The sequence below is a fragment of the Diabrotica undecimpunctata genome, chromosome 3, assembly GCF_040954645.1.
Source record: "Diabrotica undecimpunctata isolate CICGRU chromosome 3, icDiaUnde3, whole genome shotgun sequence".
Classification (NCBI taxonomy): Eukaryota; Metazoa; Arthropoda; class Insecta; order Coleoptera; family Chrysomelidae; genus Diabrotica; species Diabrotica undecimpunctata.
The window spans coordinates 130,806,553-130,821,045 of NC_092805.1; the positions used below are offsets into that span (position 1 = coordinate 130,806,553).

Consider the following 14,493-nt stretch of genomic DNA (forward strand, 5'->3'; position numbering starts at 1 on the left):
ATTTCTCGATATAATTATGGATTTAAGGAGGATATTGAGCCCAAAATAGCATATGTTTGCCGTTCAAATTCTGCGGTTTATCTCTGCGGTAGTTAGTATTATTTCCAGTGTCTGGTAATTCTCTACAGTTGTTCTAGATCGTTAAGTAAGCATCTTTCTGTAGGCTTTATTTTTTTTTTGTTGCATTCTTGCATTTATCGTCAAACCAATTATTTTTACGGGCACAAATTTCTGTTCCTATTTTATCTTTCGCTGCTGTTTTTCTTTATTCTGATCGATTTTATTTTCTTGGCTGGTGTTTGAAATTCTAGCCCTTAATGTTGAGATCACTAGGCAATGATCTGAGTCTTTGTTTGCGCCTCTATAACATCTGCACTTTATTAAGTCTGTTCTATGTCTTGAATCTATTAAGCTGTGATCAATCTGACTCGTTGTTCTTCCATCAGGAAAGGTCCAGGTTACCTTGTGTATATTTTTGTGTTCAAAATAGGTGCTAGCGACTATCATATTTAGTGCTGCTGCTAAGTTTATCAGTCGTAATCCATCATCTCTAATGATGTTGTGTAGACTGTGCTTTCCTATCTTTTTCTTCTTCTTCTTCTTCTTCGTGCGACTAGGATTACTCCTGTTTGTCTGCCTCTTATTCTGTTTCAGTCGTTTTTGACTGTACATTATCTTTCCACCTTTTTGACGGCCTTTCAACGGGTCTTCTGCTATACGGCTTGTTGTTTTTACAGATGTTCGCTAATCTATCTGGTCCCATTCGGTTTACATGTTCGTTCCAGTTTTTTTGTTGTTTTTATCCACCTGTTAAAATTTTGAATTTTGCATTGTTTGCGTATACTTCTGTTGGTTTGTCTGTCTTTTAATGATATGCTCGCTATTGATCTTAGTACTTTCATTTCGATATTGTTAATTTGTTGTTTCGTCTTTCTTGTATCCGTCCTTGCCTCCGCTACATATGTTAGGATTGGCCTTACTGTTGTCTTGTATACTTTCATTTTGCTTCCGTGGTCAGATATTTGTTTCTCCATATGGTTTCTTGGAGGCAACCACTTACTCTTGCCGCTTTTAATGCTTGACTTGTGGTCTCTGTTCTTATATATCTGTCACTAGTGATCTGTACTTCTAGGTAATTGAATTTCATTACGTGTTCTACAATTTTGCCGTATATTTCTAGTTTGCATCTATGCGGCTCTTTACTAATCACTATACATTTAATTTTTTCTACTAGTATTCTCATATTAAGTTTGTTTGCTGTGATATTAAAGGTGTGTAGCTGCCTTTGTAGGTCATCTTCGTTATCAGCAATTAGTACTGCATCATCGGCATAGCAAAATATCGTGATTTTATGCGCTCCCATGTGGTATCCGTGTCGTTTTCTTACTTCGTGAATTATTTGATTCATCACCATGTTAAATAACAATGGGCTGAGCGAGTCTCCTTGGCGCATTCCTCCTTTTCTTTCTATGCATTCTGTTTCCCCTGTTGGCATTATAACTCTGGTCTTGTTGTTCTTGTTAATTTCATTAATTGTCCTTATTATCTGATGGTCTATTTGTTCAGCTTGTAATAAATTTAAGATGTCATTCGCTTCACCCTGTCAAAAGCACTTTTTAAATCTACAAAGCACATATATGGTGGTTTTCCATATTCAATAGACTTCTCTATTATTTGTCTGTTAATAGATCTATTTCTATCGTGGTCATAAAAACTCGCGCTCGTCTTATTCTTGCATTCATGTCACCTATTCCAATCTTAATGTTATTTCTGTTTTGAGTTTTTTTGTGTTTGACCTTAATTTTTAATAAAAACTCCTTTTAATAATAGTGCTTACTTTTGATTTGTCAAAATTTTTATTGTACTATACAAAGTGTGAAATAACTGCAAATAATTTTAACATTTTTGTATAAGAAATGCTATACAAATTTAGTAGTTTATAAAAATCCTTTTAAAAGTTTTTTAAAAGAACTCTTGCAAACAGATATAAAATAAAACAATTTTTTTATTTGAAAAAAAAGCATAAGTCACCGATAGTCAGTTCACCAAATACAAGCAATCAACTTATTGTAATAAAACTTAGACAAGCCGAAAAGTTCGGTATTTGGGAAAATATTCAGTATTTATTTATATATATTACATTTAATATTTTTACTGTATTAATCTTATTTCTTTACATATTTTAATTACTTATTTAAGTACTTTAAAAGATTACAGTATATTATTTTCTTCTATTCAGTAAACTCTCACTGTCAAACTGGCTAACACATGGTAATCTGTTTTTATGTTCAAAGAAATTCACTTGTTAGATTATCAAATTTCTGCCGAATTATATACAAAATTTGGTATCAAGGCTGGTTCGCTTCCACCTGTAGTCACCCTTTAGAACGTTTAGATGCGAATTTTTATCCTTAGAAATGCTAACCAAGATCACTTTGAGTCGAGAAATTGCGATGTAAACATCTCCTCTAGTTGGACCAGTCCATTGCGTCGAGACGCGCAGATGCTACTCTTCTACTACTTGCTACAATATATATTTTTTTTTTGGACTGAGATGGAAAGGTTCTAAACCGACTACGGAAGATGTCCCTAGTACTATTGGATTCGATCCGGAAAGGAACACATGCTAGGACATAACATCCAAAGTATGGATTATATGCGCCACATGCACCCCTGACTAGTCGCCTACCAACTAAAAAACCACCCCTTCTTCGGACAAGGCACCCCCGGACGAGTTCAATCGGTGAACGAAACATTGAGATGCCTTGTGCAGTTTGAAAATTTGGGAGAAAATTGTAAAAGGGTTCTTACCTACCAACGATAAGAACCACTTAAAATGACTTAAATCCACCATATTTAAAAGGTAAGTGTTTTTCTTTGTACAGATAACAATAATGAGTTAAGCCAGGTATTCTCGTAATACTTAAATTAATTGCTAATTTATTTATAATCAAAATATTGCATTTTTTCGTTATTATTCTTATCATTTAACTAGCGAACTCAAACATTCGGGTTCGTTCGAAAGAATATTCCCATGCGATTTTTTTTCATAATCACTTTCATGAATAATTTATTGTGAACAAAATGAGTCTCAAAAAGGTTTGGTATTAAGGCTTACTTTATAAGATAAAAAAACATTTGCCATATTAAGGGCAAGAATTGAAAATATAAAGGAAAGCGGGATGAAAGAATCGTTGTGAAGAATTGGAATCCCTACAGGAATAGGGAGACAGCCTTGAACTACATAAAAAGGTCAAAGAAATTTCGAGTATATACAAGAAACACCATAAGACTCGCCTGGAGAATTATCAGTTAAACTACGTTCATACCCAGGAAGAACTAGCTAAAATCTGGGCAAACTATGCTTCGTCCCTCTTTGCGGATAATAGACCGAATCTTCCAACTACTAACTTACCCACGGAAAATTTATCCGACCCTCCCATTATTCGCGCTAAGGTGAAGTACGCTATAAAATTAGCAAACCTAGGCAAGGCCCCTGGACCGGATATAATTACTACGGAAGCCATAAAAATGTTGGAAGATGATAACATCGACATGCTGGTAATCATTTTCAATGCCATATGTAACACCGGCCACATTCGAACGGATTGGCTTTATTCATCCTTTATAATGGTCCCTAAATCACAAAGAGCGATAAAATACAAAGATCACAGACTGATAAGTTTAAAGAGCCATTTGCTTAAGGTATTTCTTCGCATCCTTCACACAAGAATGTTTAGAAAGCTGAAAGATCTAAGCGGTGAGACACAATTTGGTTTCAAGAGCGGACTGGGTGCACGTGAAGCACAGGTATTCTACTTGAATACGCTTGTACAAAACTGCATGGATCAACGAAAGGATATAGTCATAACATTCCTCGATTATGAATAAGCATTTGACACCGTAAAATATGAAGCAATGATAAAAATGCTACACAACGCTAACATTGACGAGAAAGATATAAGAGTTATCCAAAATCTCTATTGGAATCAAAAAACACGAGTGAGACTGAACAAATCAACAAACACAGAAAAAGTTAAAATTTTAAAAAGGGTGCAACAAGGGTGTATTTTGTTTCCTATGCTCTTCAATCTCTATGTGGAGAACATTTTTGCGGAGACACTGGAAGGCTCTGAGTGTAAAATAAAGGTAAACGGGTTCACGATAACTAACATTCGTTACGCCGACCACACCGCCATAATAACAGACAACGAACATGATATGTCTTCTTCTTCTTCTCGTGCCACTCCTAGCGGAGATTGGAAATCATCATGGCCACTGCGACTTTGTTAGCAGCGCGCCTAAAAAGTTCAATCGAACTACACCCGAACCATTCACGTAGATTACGAAGCCACGATATTTTTCTTCTTCCCACACTTCTTTTGGCCTTAATTTTGCCCTGCATGATATTTCTTAAAAGTTCGTACTTTTCACCTCTCACAATGTGCCCCAAGTATTCCATCTTTCTAGTTTTTATCCCATTTAGAATTTCGCATCTTTTGTCTAAAGTTTGGAGTACTTGCGTGTTAGTGACGCGGTCCATCCATGATATTCTGAGAATGCGCCTATAGCACCACATCTCGAAAGCTTCGATGTTTTTTGTGGTCAACTGTTTTAGTGTCCAAGCCTCTACTCCATACAACAGGGTAGAAAAGACATAACACCGCAGCATTCGTATTCGTAACTTTATATTGATATCACGATTGCAAAAGAGTTTGCGCATTCTATTAAAGACTGATCTAGCGATTTCTATTCTACATCTAATCTCTTTTGTTTGATCAGTATCGTCTGTGATCCAAGCACCTAGATATTTATAACAGGACACACGCTCAATCGTTGTATTGTCTATTACAAGATTAGCTCTGATGTTCTTTGATTTCGTGATTACCATAAATTTAGTTTTTTTCAAATTAATTTTCAAGCCGTAACTGTTACAGTATATATTGAGACTTTGAACGAGATGTTGTAGTTCTACTATCGTTCCCGTTAAGAGAACCGTATCGTCAGCATACCTTATATTGTTGATCGTCTCACTATTTATTATCAGACCAAGATCTTCTTCCTCGAGTGCTTGTTCACAAATAGCTTCACTATACAGATTAAATAAAAGTGGCGACAAGATGCATCCCTGCCGGACTCCTCGACGGATTTGAATTTCTTCTGTTAGCCTACCCTCAACCTTCACATTTGCTGTTTGATTCCAATATAGGTTGCATATAATTCGAATATCTCGGCTGTCTATATTTTTCTTTATTAGAATTTGTCTTAGTGGTTCATGTTGTACTTTGTCAAAGGCCTTTTCGAAATCAATAAAGCAGGTGTAAATTACATGATATGTAGTGGATGTTAAATAAAATAAACACCGTAGGAAAAATATATGGCTTGAAGATGAATGCTGGAAAAACTAAATGCAAATAAAGTCAATAAGAAAAAACGCACTTTTAAGAATAAAACTGCAAGTAGATAATGCTCTAATCGATTAAGTGAAAATATTTAAATACTTGTAAATGATAACGAATGACCAATGGGATCCTCAATAAGAAATAAAATGCCATACCGAATAAGCAAGACAAGCTTTTATCAAATTTAAACCGCTACTATGTAACTGCAATCTTTCCTTCAATCTCCGCTACAGGATAGTTAAATGCTATGTATGGTCCATATTGTTATACAGCATGGAAACATGGACATTAAGAGTACCTTTCATTAATAAGTTAGAGGCCTTCGAAATGTGGACGTTGCGAAAAATGTGCCGCATACCATGGACAGATAGGGTGGGAAACGAAGAAGTCTTAAGAAAGGCAAATACTGAGAGAGAACTACTCAATTTGATTAAGGTACGAAAAACGAAAAATTAGATATCTCGGCCATATTCTAAGAGGAAAAAAATAAGCAATCCCTTAACTAATCATCCAGGGAGAGATTGAAGGCAAGAGAGGAGTAATTCGCGAACAAATGTCATGGCTACGGAACATAAAGAACTGGACAGGCATAAATAACACTGGCGATCTTTTGCATGCCGCAAAAGAAACACGTCTGGCCTTAAGATAATTCGCCAATGCACTATAGGTGCACGGCACTATAGGAAGAAGGTAAAGCAGCACGATGAATACAATCAGCTCCACCCTATCAAAGCAGGTGTTCCACAAGGAAGCGTACTAGTCATACAAACTAACCTGGCAGAAGCACATCTTTACCAAAAGAAAACAACTGCAAATTTAGACCTCAACTGCAATCCTCAAGCCCATATGGACAGATGGTACTCAATTATGAGACCCCGCTAGCAATTCTAATCTTGCAATCCTCCAACGCTTCCAGAATAAACTGTTAAGGTCCATAGTAAATGCTCCGTGGTATGTTACATTCTCCTCTATAGAAAAAGATCTGATAGTGCCTTCGGTAAAAGTTGTAACAAGTTACAGCGTCAAATATGCTGAACGGATAAAAGTGCACCCCAATGTACTCGCGAAGCGGTCATTTGATGACAATAATGAAGTACGTAGGATGAGATGTTTTAAATCAAGTGATTTACCAAACAGATTTAATGTTTAACCAAAACCAACTGTATTTTAAATTCTACCTTAATTATGTATATCATATGTAGTTGTGTAAGAGTAAGAGAAGAAGAGCAATTGAAAGTTTTTGAGAGAAAGATTATCAGAAAAATATTGGGACCCAAGGGTTAAAACGAAGAAGATGATGCAAGACAATGGATGAATCACGAAAAACAAGAACAGATGGGTCAAGAGAACATAGTTAGAGCAATAAAAGCACGAGGGATTAGGTGGTATGGACACATATTAAGCAGATAAAAGAGCAATCTGTTAAGATTTATAATGGAATGGATACCGCCAAGTAAAAGAACCAGAAGCAGACCTAAACTGAAATGAAGACAACAAGTGGAAGAAGACTTAAGGGGTAGAAGGAGAAGAATGGAGAAAAGTAGTGGAAACAACGAAGCCACACCAGAAACTGTAAAACCAAACCCAGAATGGGATGATCCCCCACACAAAAAGGATCTTCAAGTAAAAACAGCTTCAGCTTCTTCGGGAGCGCAATGCTTGTATAATATGCAATTAGAATAAATTTATATTTTTTTATAGCTCATCTTTTTAATTACGTTATCCACCTTATAGGTGGATACACAAGTCAAAGAGGACGACCACTAAACAATAATTATTCAATTAAATATGATCTACAAAGTACATGTGTTAAAAAATTATTGTTAAGTTAGACAATTAAAGAATTACATCCTTGGGTATAAAAAATAAAGAAAAGTAGCGGATAAATTCCACGCCATACCCAGATAAGCACTGTAGCGCTATACTATATTTTTATAAAACACTAAAAGTAAACATTAAAAAATATTTATTTCTTATAATACTTAAGAAGTATAACAATATGACATAATCTTTTACATATAAACTTGATGTAATAATGTCTTTTTATAAAGCAGTACTCTTATTCTTATTTATACTTTTACAAATTTATTACTTTATACATTCAGATACTTTAACGAACAAAAAATGTATAGGCCGAACCTTCAAAATGCTCACGTCCAATAAATCTTCGGTGAATCATAAGGTTGTATGTATCTTTTTACAAATTTTGTCAAATCAAATCTAAAAATAAAAAGAAAGTACTTAAAAATCAATTAGTAACAAACCAGTTCCGCCTTCTTAATACTAACGAATTAAAATAACAGTAGTACTGATAGGATGAACCTATTAGTACCTCCCTTATTTTACTAACGAGTTAGCAATATAGTCGAAAAAATGAAGCAATGAACCTTCAAAATCGGCACATAAAGATGGATTAAGATGCAGTTTTGTGCATTCCTGAGAGCGTGAGTAAATTTTGTGAACTAAGGCGATCATGAAGAAATAAAAAATTGCATTTGTATATAACGAAGATTCATTTGGAAAATGCATTTTCCAGAGTTGCAAATTAAAAAAAAAAATGAATCAACAAATTTAATATTGAATGAAAAGTCGCTAAATACGGATATCACGTTGGCGACCGGGCCCTGGATACTAAAGATCCAGGTTTAAAAATTTTGTTTACTGGAATTAATAAATATTTATATTTATATTCAACAATTTTTTTTAAATTGACCTCCTTTATAGTAAATTTGGTAGCAGTGCTCTTAAAAAAGGTAAGGAGTTTTTTACCCACTTTCACTGCATAGAGCAATAGTAAAAACGCTTACGTGCATATTTGGTCGCATTTGTTTTTATATTGTTAAAGTTATTTATTACTACTAAAGCAGCTCTTAACATCACACATAATTAGCAGAAAAACCAAGATACTAATATACTGTACTATAACTCTACTCTACTATAACTCTTACGAAGAACTGTTAGGCCGCTTTGAAAGAAGAATACTTAGGCACATATACGGAGGAGTACAAAAAGCGGGACATTAATAGATGTAATAATAAGATACTAATATATTATGAAACTCTTATTAAACCTGTTAGTCCCTTACATACGCGTCAGAGACATGGACTATGGTAAAAAGCGACGAAAAACTGTTAGGCCGCTTTGAAAGAAAAATACTTAGGCACATATACGGAGGAACACAAGAAAGCGGGATATGGCGTAGGCGCTACAATTTTGAGTTGTATCAATGCTATGAAAAATGCAACATCGTCCGGTCTATTAAAATAATAGACTAAGGTGGCTAGGACACCTTGAAATAATTGACACTGGAGTCGAAGGCGTTGCTCATTTAGACAGTATATTCCAAACAAACCCAATAAATATGGGATTAAAATTTTTGCCCTAGTTGATGCCAAGTGTTACTTCACTTTAAATCTTAAAGTCTATGTAGAGCAGCAACCTGATGACTCTTATGCTGTTAGGAAGTCTCTCAATGCGGTTCTCTTGAGATGATGTCAAGCCATATATGGATCAGAAAGGAATGTTACTACCGATAACTGGTTCACAAGTATGAATCTGTTAAAGTCGTTGTACGTGAAAAAGTCAACGTGGCATTTGTAAGAGTAGGACTGGAATCTACATCATATTTCTTAATCGAAACAGATGTACGGTAGGGTTGTGTTCTGTCATTCCTGCTTTTTAATCTTTACTCTGAAACGATTTTCGATAGAGACTTAAGTGACACTGAAGATGTCACTTAAGGCTCTATCGAAAATGATGAAAATATGATGAACATCAACGGACAGACTATTAGTAATCTTCGCTATGCTGATGATACAGTCATAATAGTTGATAGCCAAGAAGCGCTACAACGACTAATAGATAGAATAAACACTGAAGGAGAACGACTGTGCTTAATGATTAATGTAGACAAGACGAAGGTAATGGTGGTTATTATAACACGAAATATGCAATTAAATATAAGAGTAAACAATACCAACATCCAAAAGGTCTCCAAGTTTAGATATCTCGGTAGTTGGATAACTGAAGATCTAGATCCAGACCTAGAGAAACGTAGCAGGACTCAGTAAGCCAGAACAGAATTTACTAATATGAGAACCCTGCTAAGCAATAGCAGTCTTAACTTAACGCTTCAATATCGCTTTGTAAAATGTTACATTTACTCCAGGTTTACAAACCTGGACCATAAAGGCCAATGTGATGAACCGATTGAAGGCCGTTGAAATATGGGTATTTAGAAGACTACTTAAAATTCCATGGACAGATCACACAACAAATAATGTCAAAGTATTAAATCGAATGGACAGAGAACGAGAATTCCTGCCAATAATATAAAGAAGAAAAACTGCTTATCTGGGTAATATATTTCGAAATTACAAGTACCAGTTTTTAAAGCTTATTATAGAAGGGAAGATAGAAGGAAAACGGGTTATCGGAAGAAAGAAATACTCATGGCTTAAAAACACAAGGGATTGGACAAACCTCGATACCCATGCACTCTTTAGAGCCACACAAGACCGAGAATATTATGCTAAAATTGTCGCCAACATCCACTAATTGGATAGGGCACCATAAAAAGAAGAATTATTATAAACAAATTAGCTACAAATTTAAATAAAATCCCTACTTTTTACCTAGTCGTCTCAGAATAACTTATTTTTGGTTTTAATTCGTGTAAAAATTGTCAGTTTTTAAAATATTGAAAGTTCAGTTAAATTATAAAAAATTATTCGTCTATGACTGATGGTTTGAAAGTAATTCTAATTGTTTAGAAATTGTTTAGAAACACGTATTCATAAAATGATTAAGTACTATGTATAAACAATATTATGAGTAACAATACTTCACAAGATTTTTGGCTTAAATTAGATTATTTTGTAGCTCTTGCTTGCATTTGGTAAAGTTATATGGCCAACTAATTATGAAATGGTATGGTAACTTACTCGGCATTGGTTTCTGGTGTTGGTAGATCACCTATGGTCGTTAAAGTGAGCGTTGACCAATATAAAGATCCTAAATATTTTCGTGTTAACGTTGCGTAGTCTCCTGGTCGATATGGATACACCCACTCGCCCTTTAAAAAATAAATACAATTAAAACTAGTAAAATAACCATACAGTCAAAGTATATATTTTAAAACCATTATTTTTGCATGTTACTTTTATATTGGCTTTAGAAAGAATGAGTTATATATTTAATACTAATTCCCACTCTATAGTATGAAATTTAAAAAGTACGGGGACTTAAGAACTCAGTAGAATTTTGGATCAGGGGTTTTAGTTTTGTACGGTTTTCCTTTACCTTATATATCAGCAGCTATCTGTTTTACATTTTTTTCTTCAGGGCTCCAGATATGTATTTAGTTTTAATAACCTCAAAGTGTGTTCCTCTCAGGACATCTTCTGGCTAAGTATTTGGGGTAGAGAGTGTAGAAACAGAATCCGCGAGCAAACCCCTTTTTCTATCCTTTGTTCCCACAAGTAGGCACGGAATGCTGTCATGCGCGCCGGTCAATCTTAACCATGTATCGCTTAAGACAACACTTTTTCCTTTTATCATGCTTCCTTTGGAGCACCATGGAACTACCATATAGGGAACATTGTATGTATGTGTTAAGAACGTCCCGGCCAAAGTCCTGCTTTACTGTTCTCACTGCTCTCGCGAATATATAGATGCGGAGAATCCTAACTAGGTACTTTCATCTACTAGGCACTTTTAATGAAACACTTATCCTTTGAGTCGCTTTTTCAGTTTAAAAGTTTTTTTCACATATATTGTAGTAATTGTGTGTGCATTTCCATAAGCACTTAATAAAGTGCTGAATATACTTTAAATTTAAAAAATAATGTTGAGTTTCATCTACTTTTTTCTTGTGAAAACGTGTGATTGTAAAATAGGATGAAGTGGTTAAAAGTTAAAAGATCTTCGATTATTACTTTGAACTTACTTCACTTGAAAATAAATGATATATATATATATATATACCTTATCCTCCAAAATATCATATATATATATATATATATATATATATATATATATATATATATATATATATATATTTAGACTTAAATCAAGAATAATAAGGACAATATTTACCTACCAACAAAAACCCCGATCTTATGTAAGTCACACAAATCGTAGAATCAAAAATAGGATTTATGGACATTCCATTTCTGTTTGCAATTCCGATTCAATTTTAGTTTCAACAGTTTAGATTCAACATGATCTTCGTACCGGTCATAAAATTTATTTTGAAAACCACAGAAGCATAGGCCTTATTCGCTTCTATAAACCAAGAATTATCGGAGAAGCTATAGAAATAGAAAAAAAGGCCAAATTTTCTTAATTAAGGAGATGCAATTAATAAAATGGTATTTTGTGGGCCATTGTGTATAAAAAACTTCAATTTATTTATTTCAGTTTTTCAAAATAGGCCAGTGCTCGTAAAAAAACTGTATTAGTCAAGAATGAGAAACTAGAGAAAGTCAAGTCTGTGCATTCGCTGAAGCGACGCCGTGTCAAGTAGACAAATTGCCAATGACGTAGTTGACGAATGAAAAAACAGGAACAAATATTTTAAAAATAAACAACTAGCATTGATAAATAAATAAATAAACAACTAACAGAAATGCTGCGCAAGTAAGAAATGCACAACGTTATAGCAGATCATCCAGAATTCATCCATGGAAACCTACCAATAAAGAAGAAATTTAAAATTTTTTGGGTTTTGTTATGTATATGGGAATTGTCAAGCTTCTCAAAATTGCTTATTATTAGAATAAGTGATCATTGTATAATTTGACTTTATTTCTTCTGTAAGGACCAATAACAGATTTCAGCTTATTTTGAGATTCTTACATTTTGCTAATAATACGGCTGCTTTACCAAACGATCGTTGCCATCAATTTCTAAAACAATTTGAAATGATACAATAACGTTTTGCCAAACACTTTTAAAACAATATGTACCTTCGAAGCGTCACCGCTATGGCTTGAAATTATTTAAATTATGTAATCCTGTGGGTTATACTCTAAAAATGATTATGTATACCGGCAAAATGGCTAATAAATGGCAGGATTTATTGAAAAAAAATTGTACTAGATTTAGCCAAAGACAAAAAGGAAGAGTTGTAATAACCGATAATTACTATACGTCTGTGCCTTAAGCAAAACAGTTATTAGATGCTAATAGTCACTTTCAGAACGGCTGCAGATAGAGTCAAATAGGCCATGATGATCGCCAATATCCTTAGGGATGGGGCACGTTAAGAAGAAGAATAGTCACTTATTAGGGATACTACGTAAAAACAGAAAATATATTTCAGAAGATATACTTTCCGCAAAATTAAAAAAAGGAGAAATAATTGGAAAGGTACATAGTGATGGCACTGTAATAGGCAAATGGCACGATAAACGTGATATCCTCTTCTAAACGAACAAACATGGAATCGGCATGAAAGAGAGATAATCATAAGGAAGATGGTGTAGCTATAATTTAATCTGAAGCAATTATAGACTGCAATAAGAGAAAAGATGGTTTTGAGGATCAACTCGCAAGCTGCCATTATAGGAGGAGAGGGGGGAGGCTACTCCACATATTCACTGTTTTTTAACGTCTAGTTGAAAATTTATTAAACAATGATAAAAGTTTTTAACACTTACATAATTAATGCATACCAATAGTCTACTCGTAGTTTAATTAAAGTCTGTTATGTAAATGATTGCTATCGAAAACTGTTGTACATACTCGTAGTTTGTTTAATACATGCATTAAATTATAAGTTAAGTTCCTAAACTTCCTTCATTATGATTATCCATTTCCATGTAAATTATGTGCCCACTACCTTATTTATTTATTAAGTTTAGAAATACACTTACTGATAAACTTTATGGTAAATGGTGTAACATCAAGTTTAATAACTTTTGAGTGCAGCACAAATGACTTACTTCCATTTATAAATTAAGGGTAAACTGACACTTTGAAAATAAAGAAAGATTTTTATGAGGATAAACTTTTTTGTTCAATTATAATTAAACACAACCAAACTTATATGGAATTATCTAATATTTCATATTATTTTAATCGAACTTAAAAAAACCAACCTACGAAGTCAAACAATATTTATTTTAACACGTTCGCGACAACGCAACATTTCGAGATTTTATCTCTCAGTCTCTCAATCAATATATTTTTTATATGTTTAAAACCATATTTTTCTATTTAAAAGCTATTTTCTGTATGTACCACCGGTGGACACAATGCGAAGTCGTGGGTGTCGTAGTATTTTGTTGCATTTGTAATGGTTTTTTGCCTGTTTAGGTTACTGTCGAAGGTTATATATAACCTAAAAATATACGCAGATGAAAAAGGTTTAAATATTCCTGACAATGATTTTGGACATTCCTACAATATTTGGATGGAATTACCTGAGGGCTTCTGTATGAAGGAAGGACACTATTATATTGATAATTATTATACTAGTGTAAATTTATGTAAAAAGCTTCTTCAGTGTAAAACATATGTTTGCGAAACCCTTAGATCTAACAGAAAACAATCCCAAAGATGTATGTTAAAAAATTTTAAGAAAGGGCAAATATATGGAAAACAAAGTGATTATGGCATAAGAGTTGCTAAATGGATGGAAAAATGTCCTGTATTAGTTAAAACAATTTCCAGCCATACAGTAAGCCTCCAACCGACAGGAAAAAAATAGACAAGGTGAAGACATTCTTAAACCACCATGCAGTTATTGGATATAATAAGACAAAGAAAGGTGTGGACTTCCGATCAAATGTGCAAAGGTGCATATTATACCCCGTTAAAGAAAAGCATTAAGTGGTACAAGAAAGTGTTCTTCGAAATTTGTCTTGACACATGCATAGTAAATACGTGGGTTCTTTTCAATAATTATGGTAATGATCCTAAAATATGCAATATGTTATCTATTTGCGAAAAAATTATTAAAGGACTATTACAAAGTGAAGTTACAGAAAGTCGTCGTGAACCAGATATTAAAGATGTGTAGTTCACCATCGATATAGTTTAAATGAACGATTCTTTCAACTGAACTAATTGAACTAGTGCATTAATT

At 33.8% G+C, this 14,493-nt stretch overlaps 1 protein-coding gene across 1 annotated transcript in view; it reads right to left on the reverse strand.

Annotated features, from left to right (window-relative positions):
• The window catches only part of Cngl (Cyclic nucleotide-gated ion channel-like), a 591,998-nt gene that overhangs the window by 126,021 nt on the left and 451,484 nt on the right, over nucleotides 1–14,493 (reverse strand). The window contains exon 8 of the mRNA XM_072526928.1: nucleotides 10,346–10,476. Within this exon, the coding sequence (XP_072383029.1) occupies nucleotides 10,346–10,476 (131 nt within the window). The remainder of the gene's footprint in view (nucleotides 1–10,345; nucleotides 10,477–14,493) is intronic.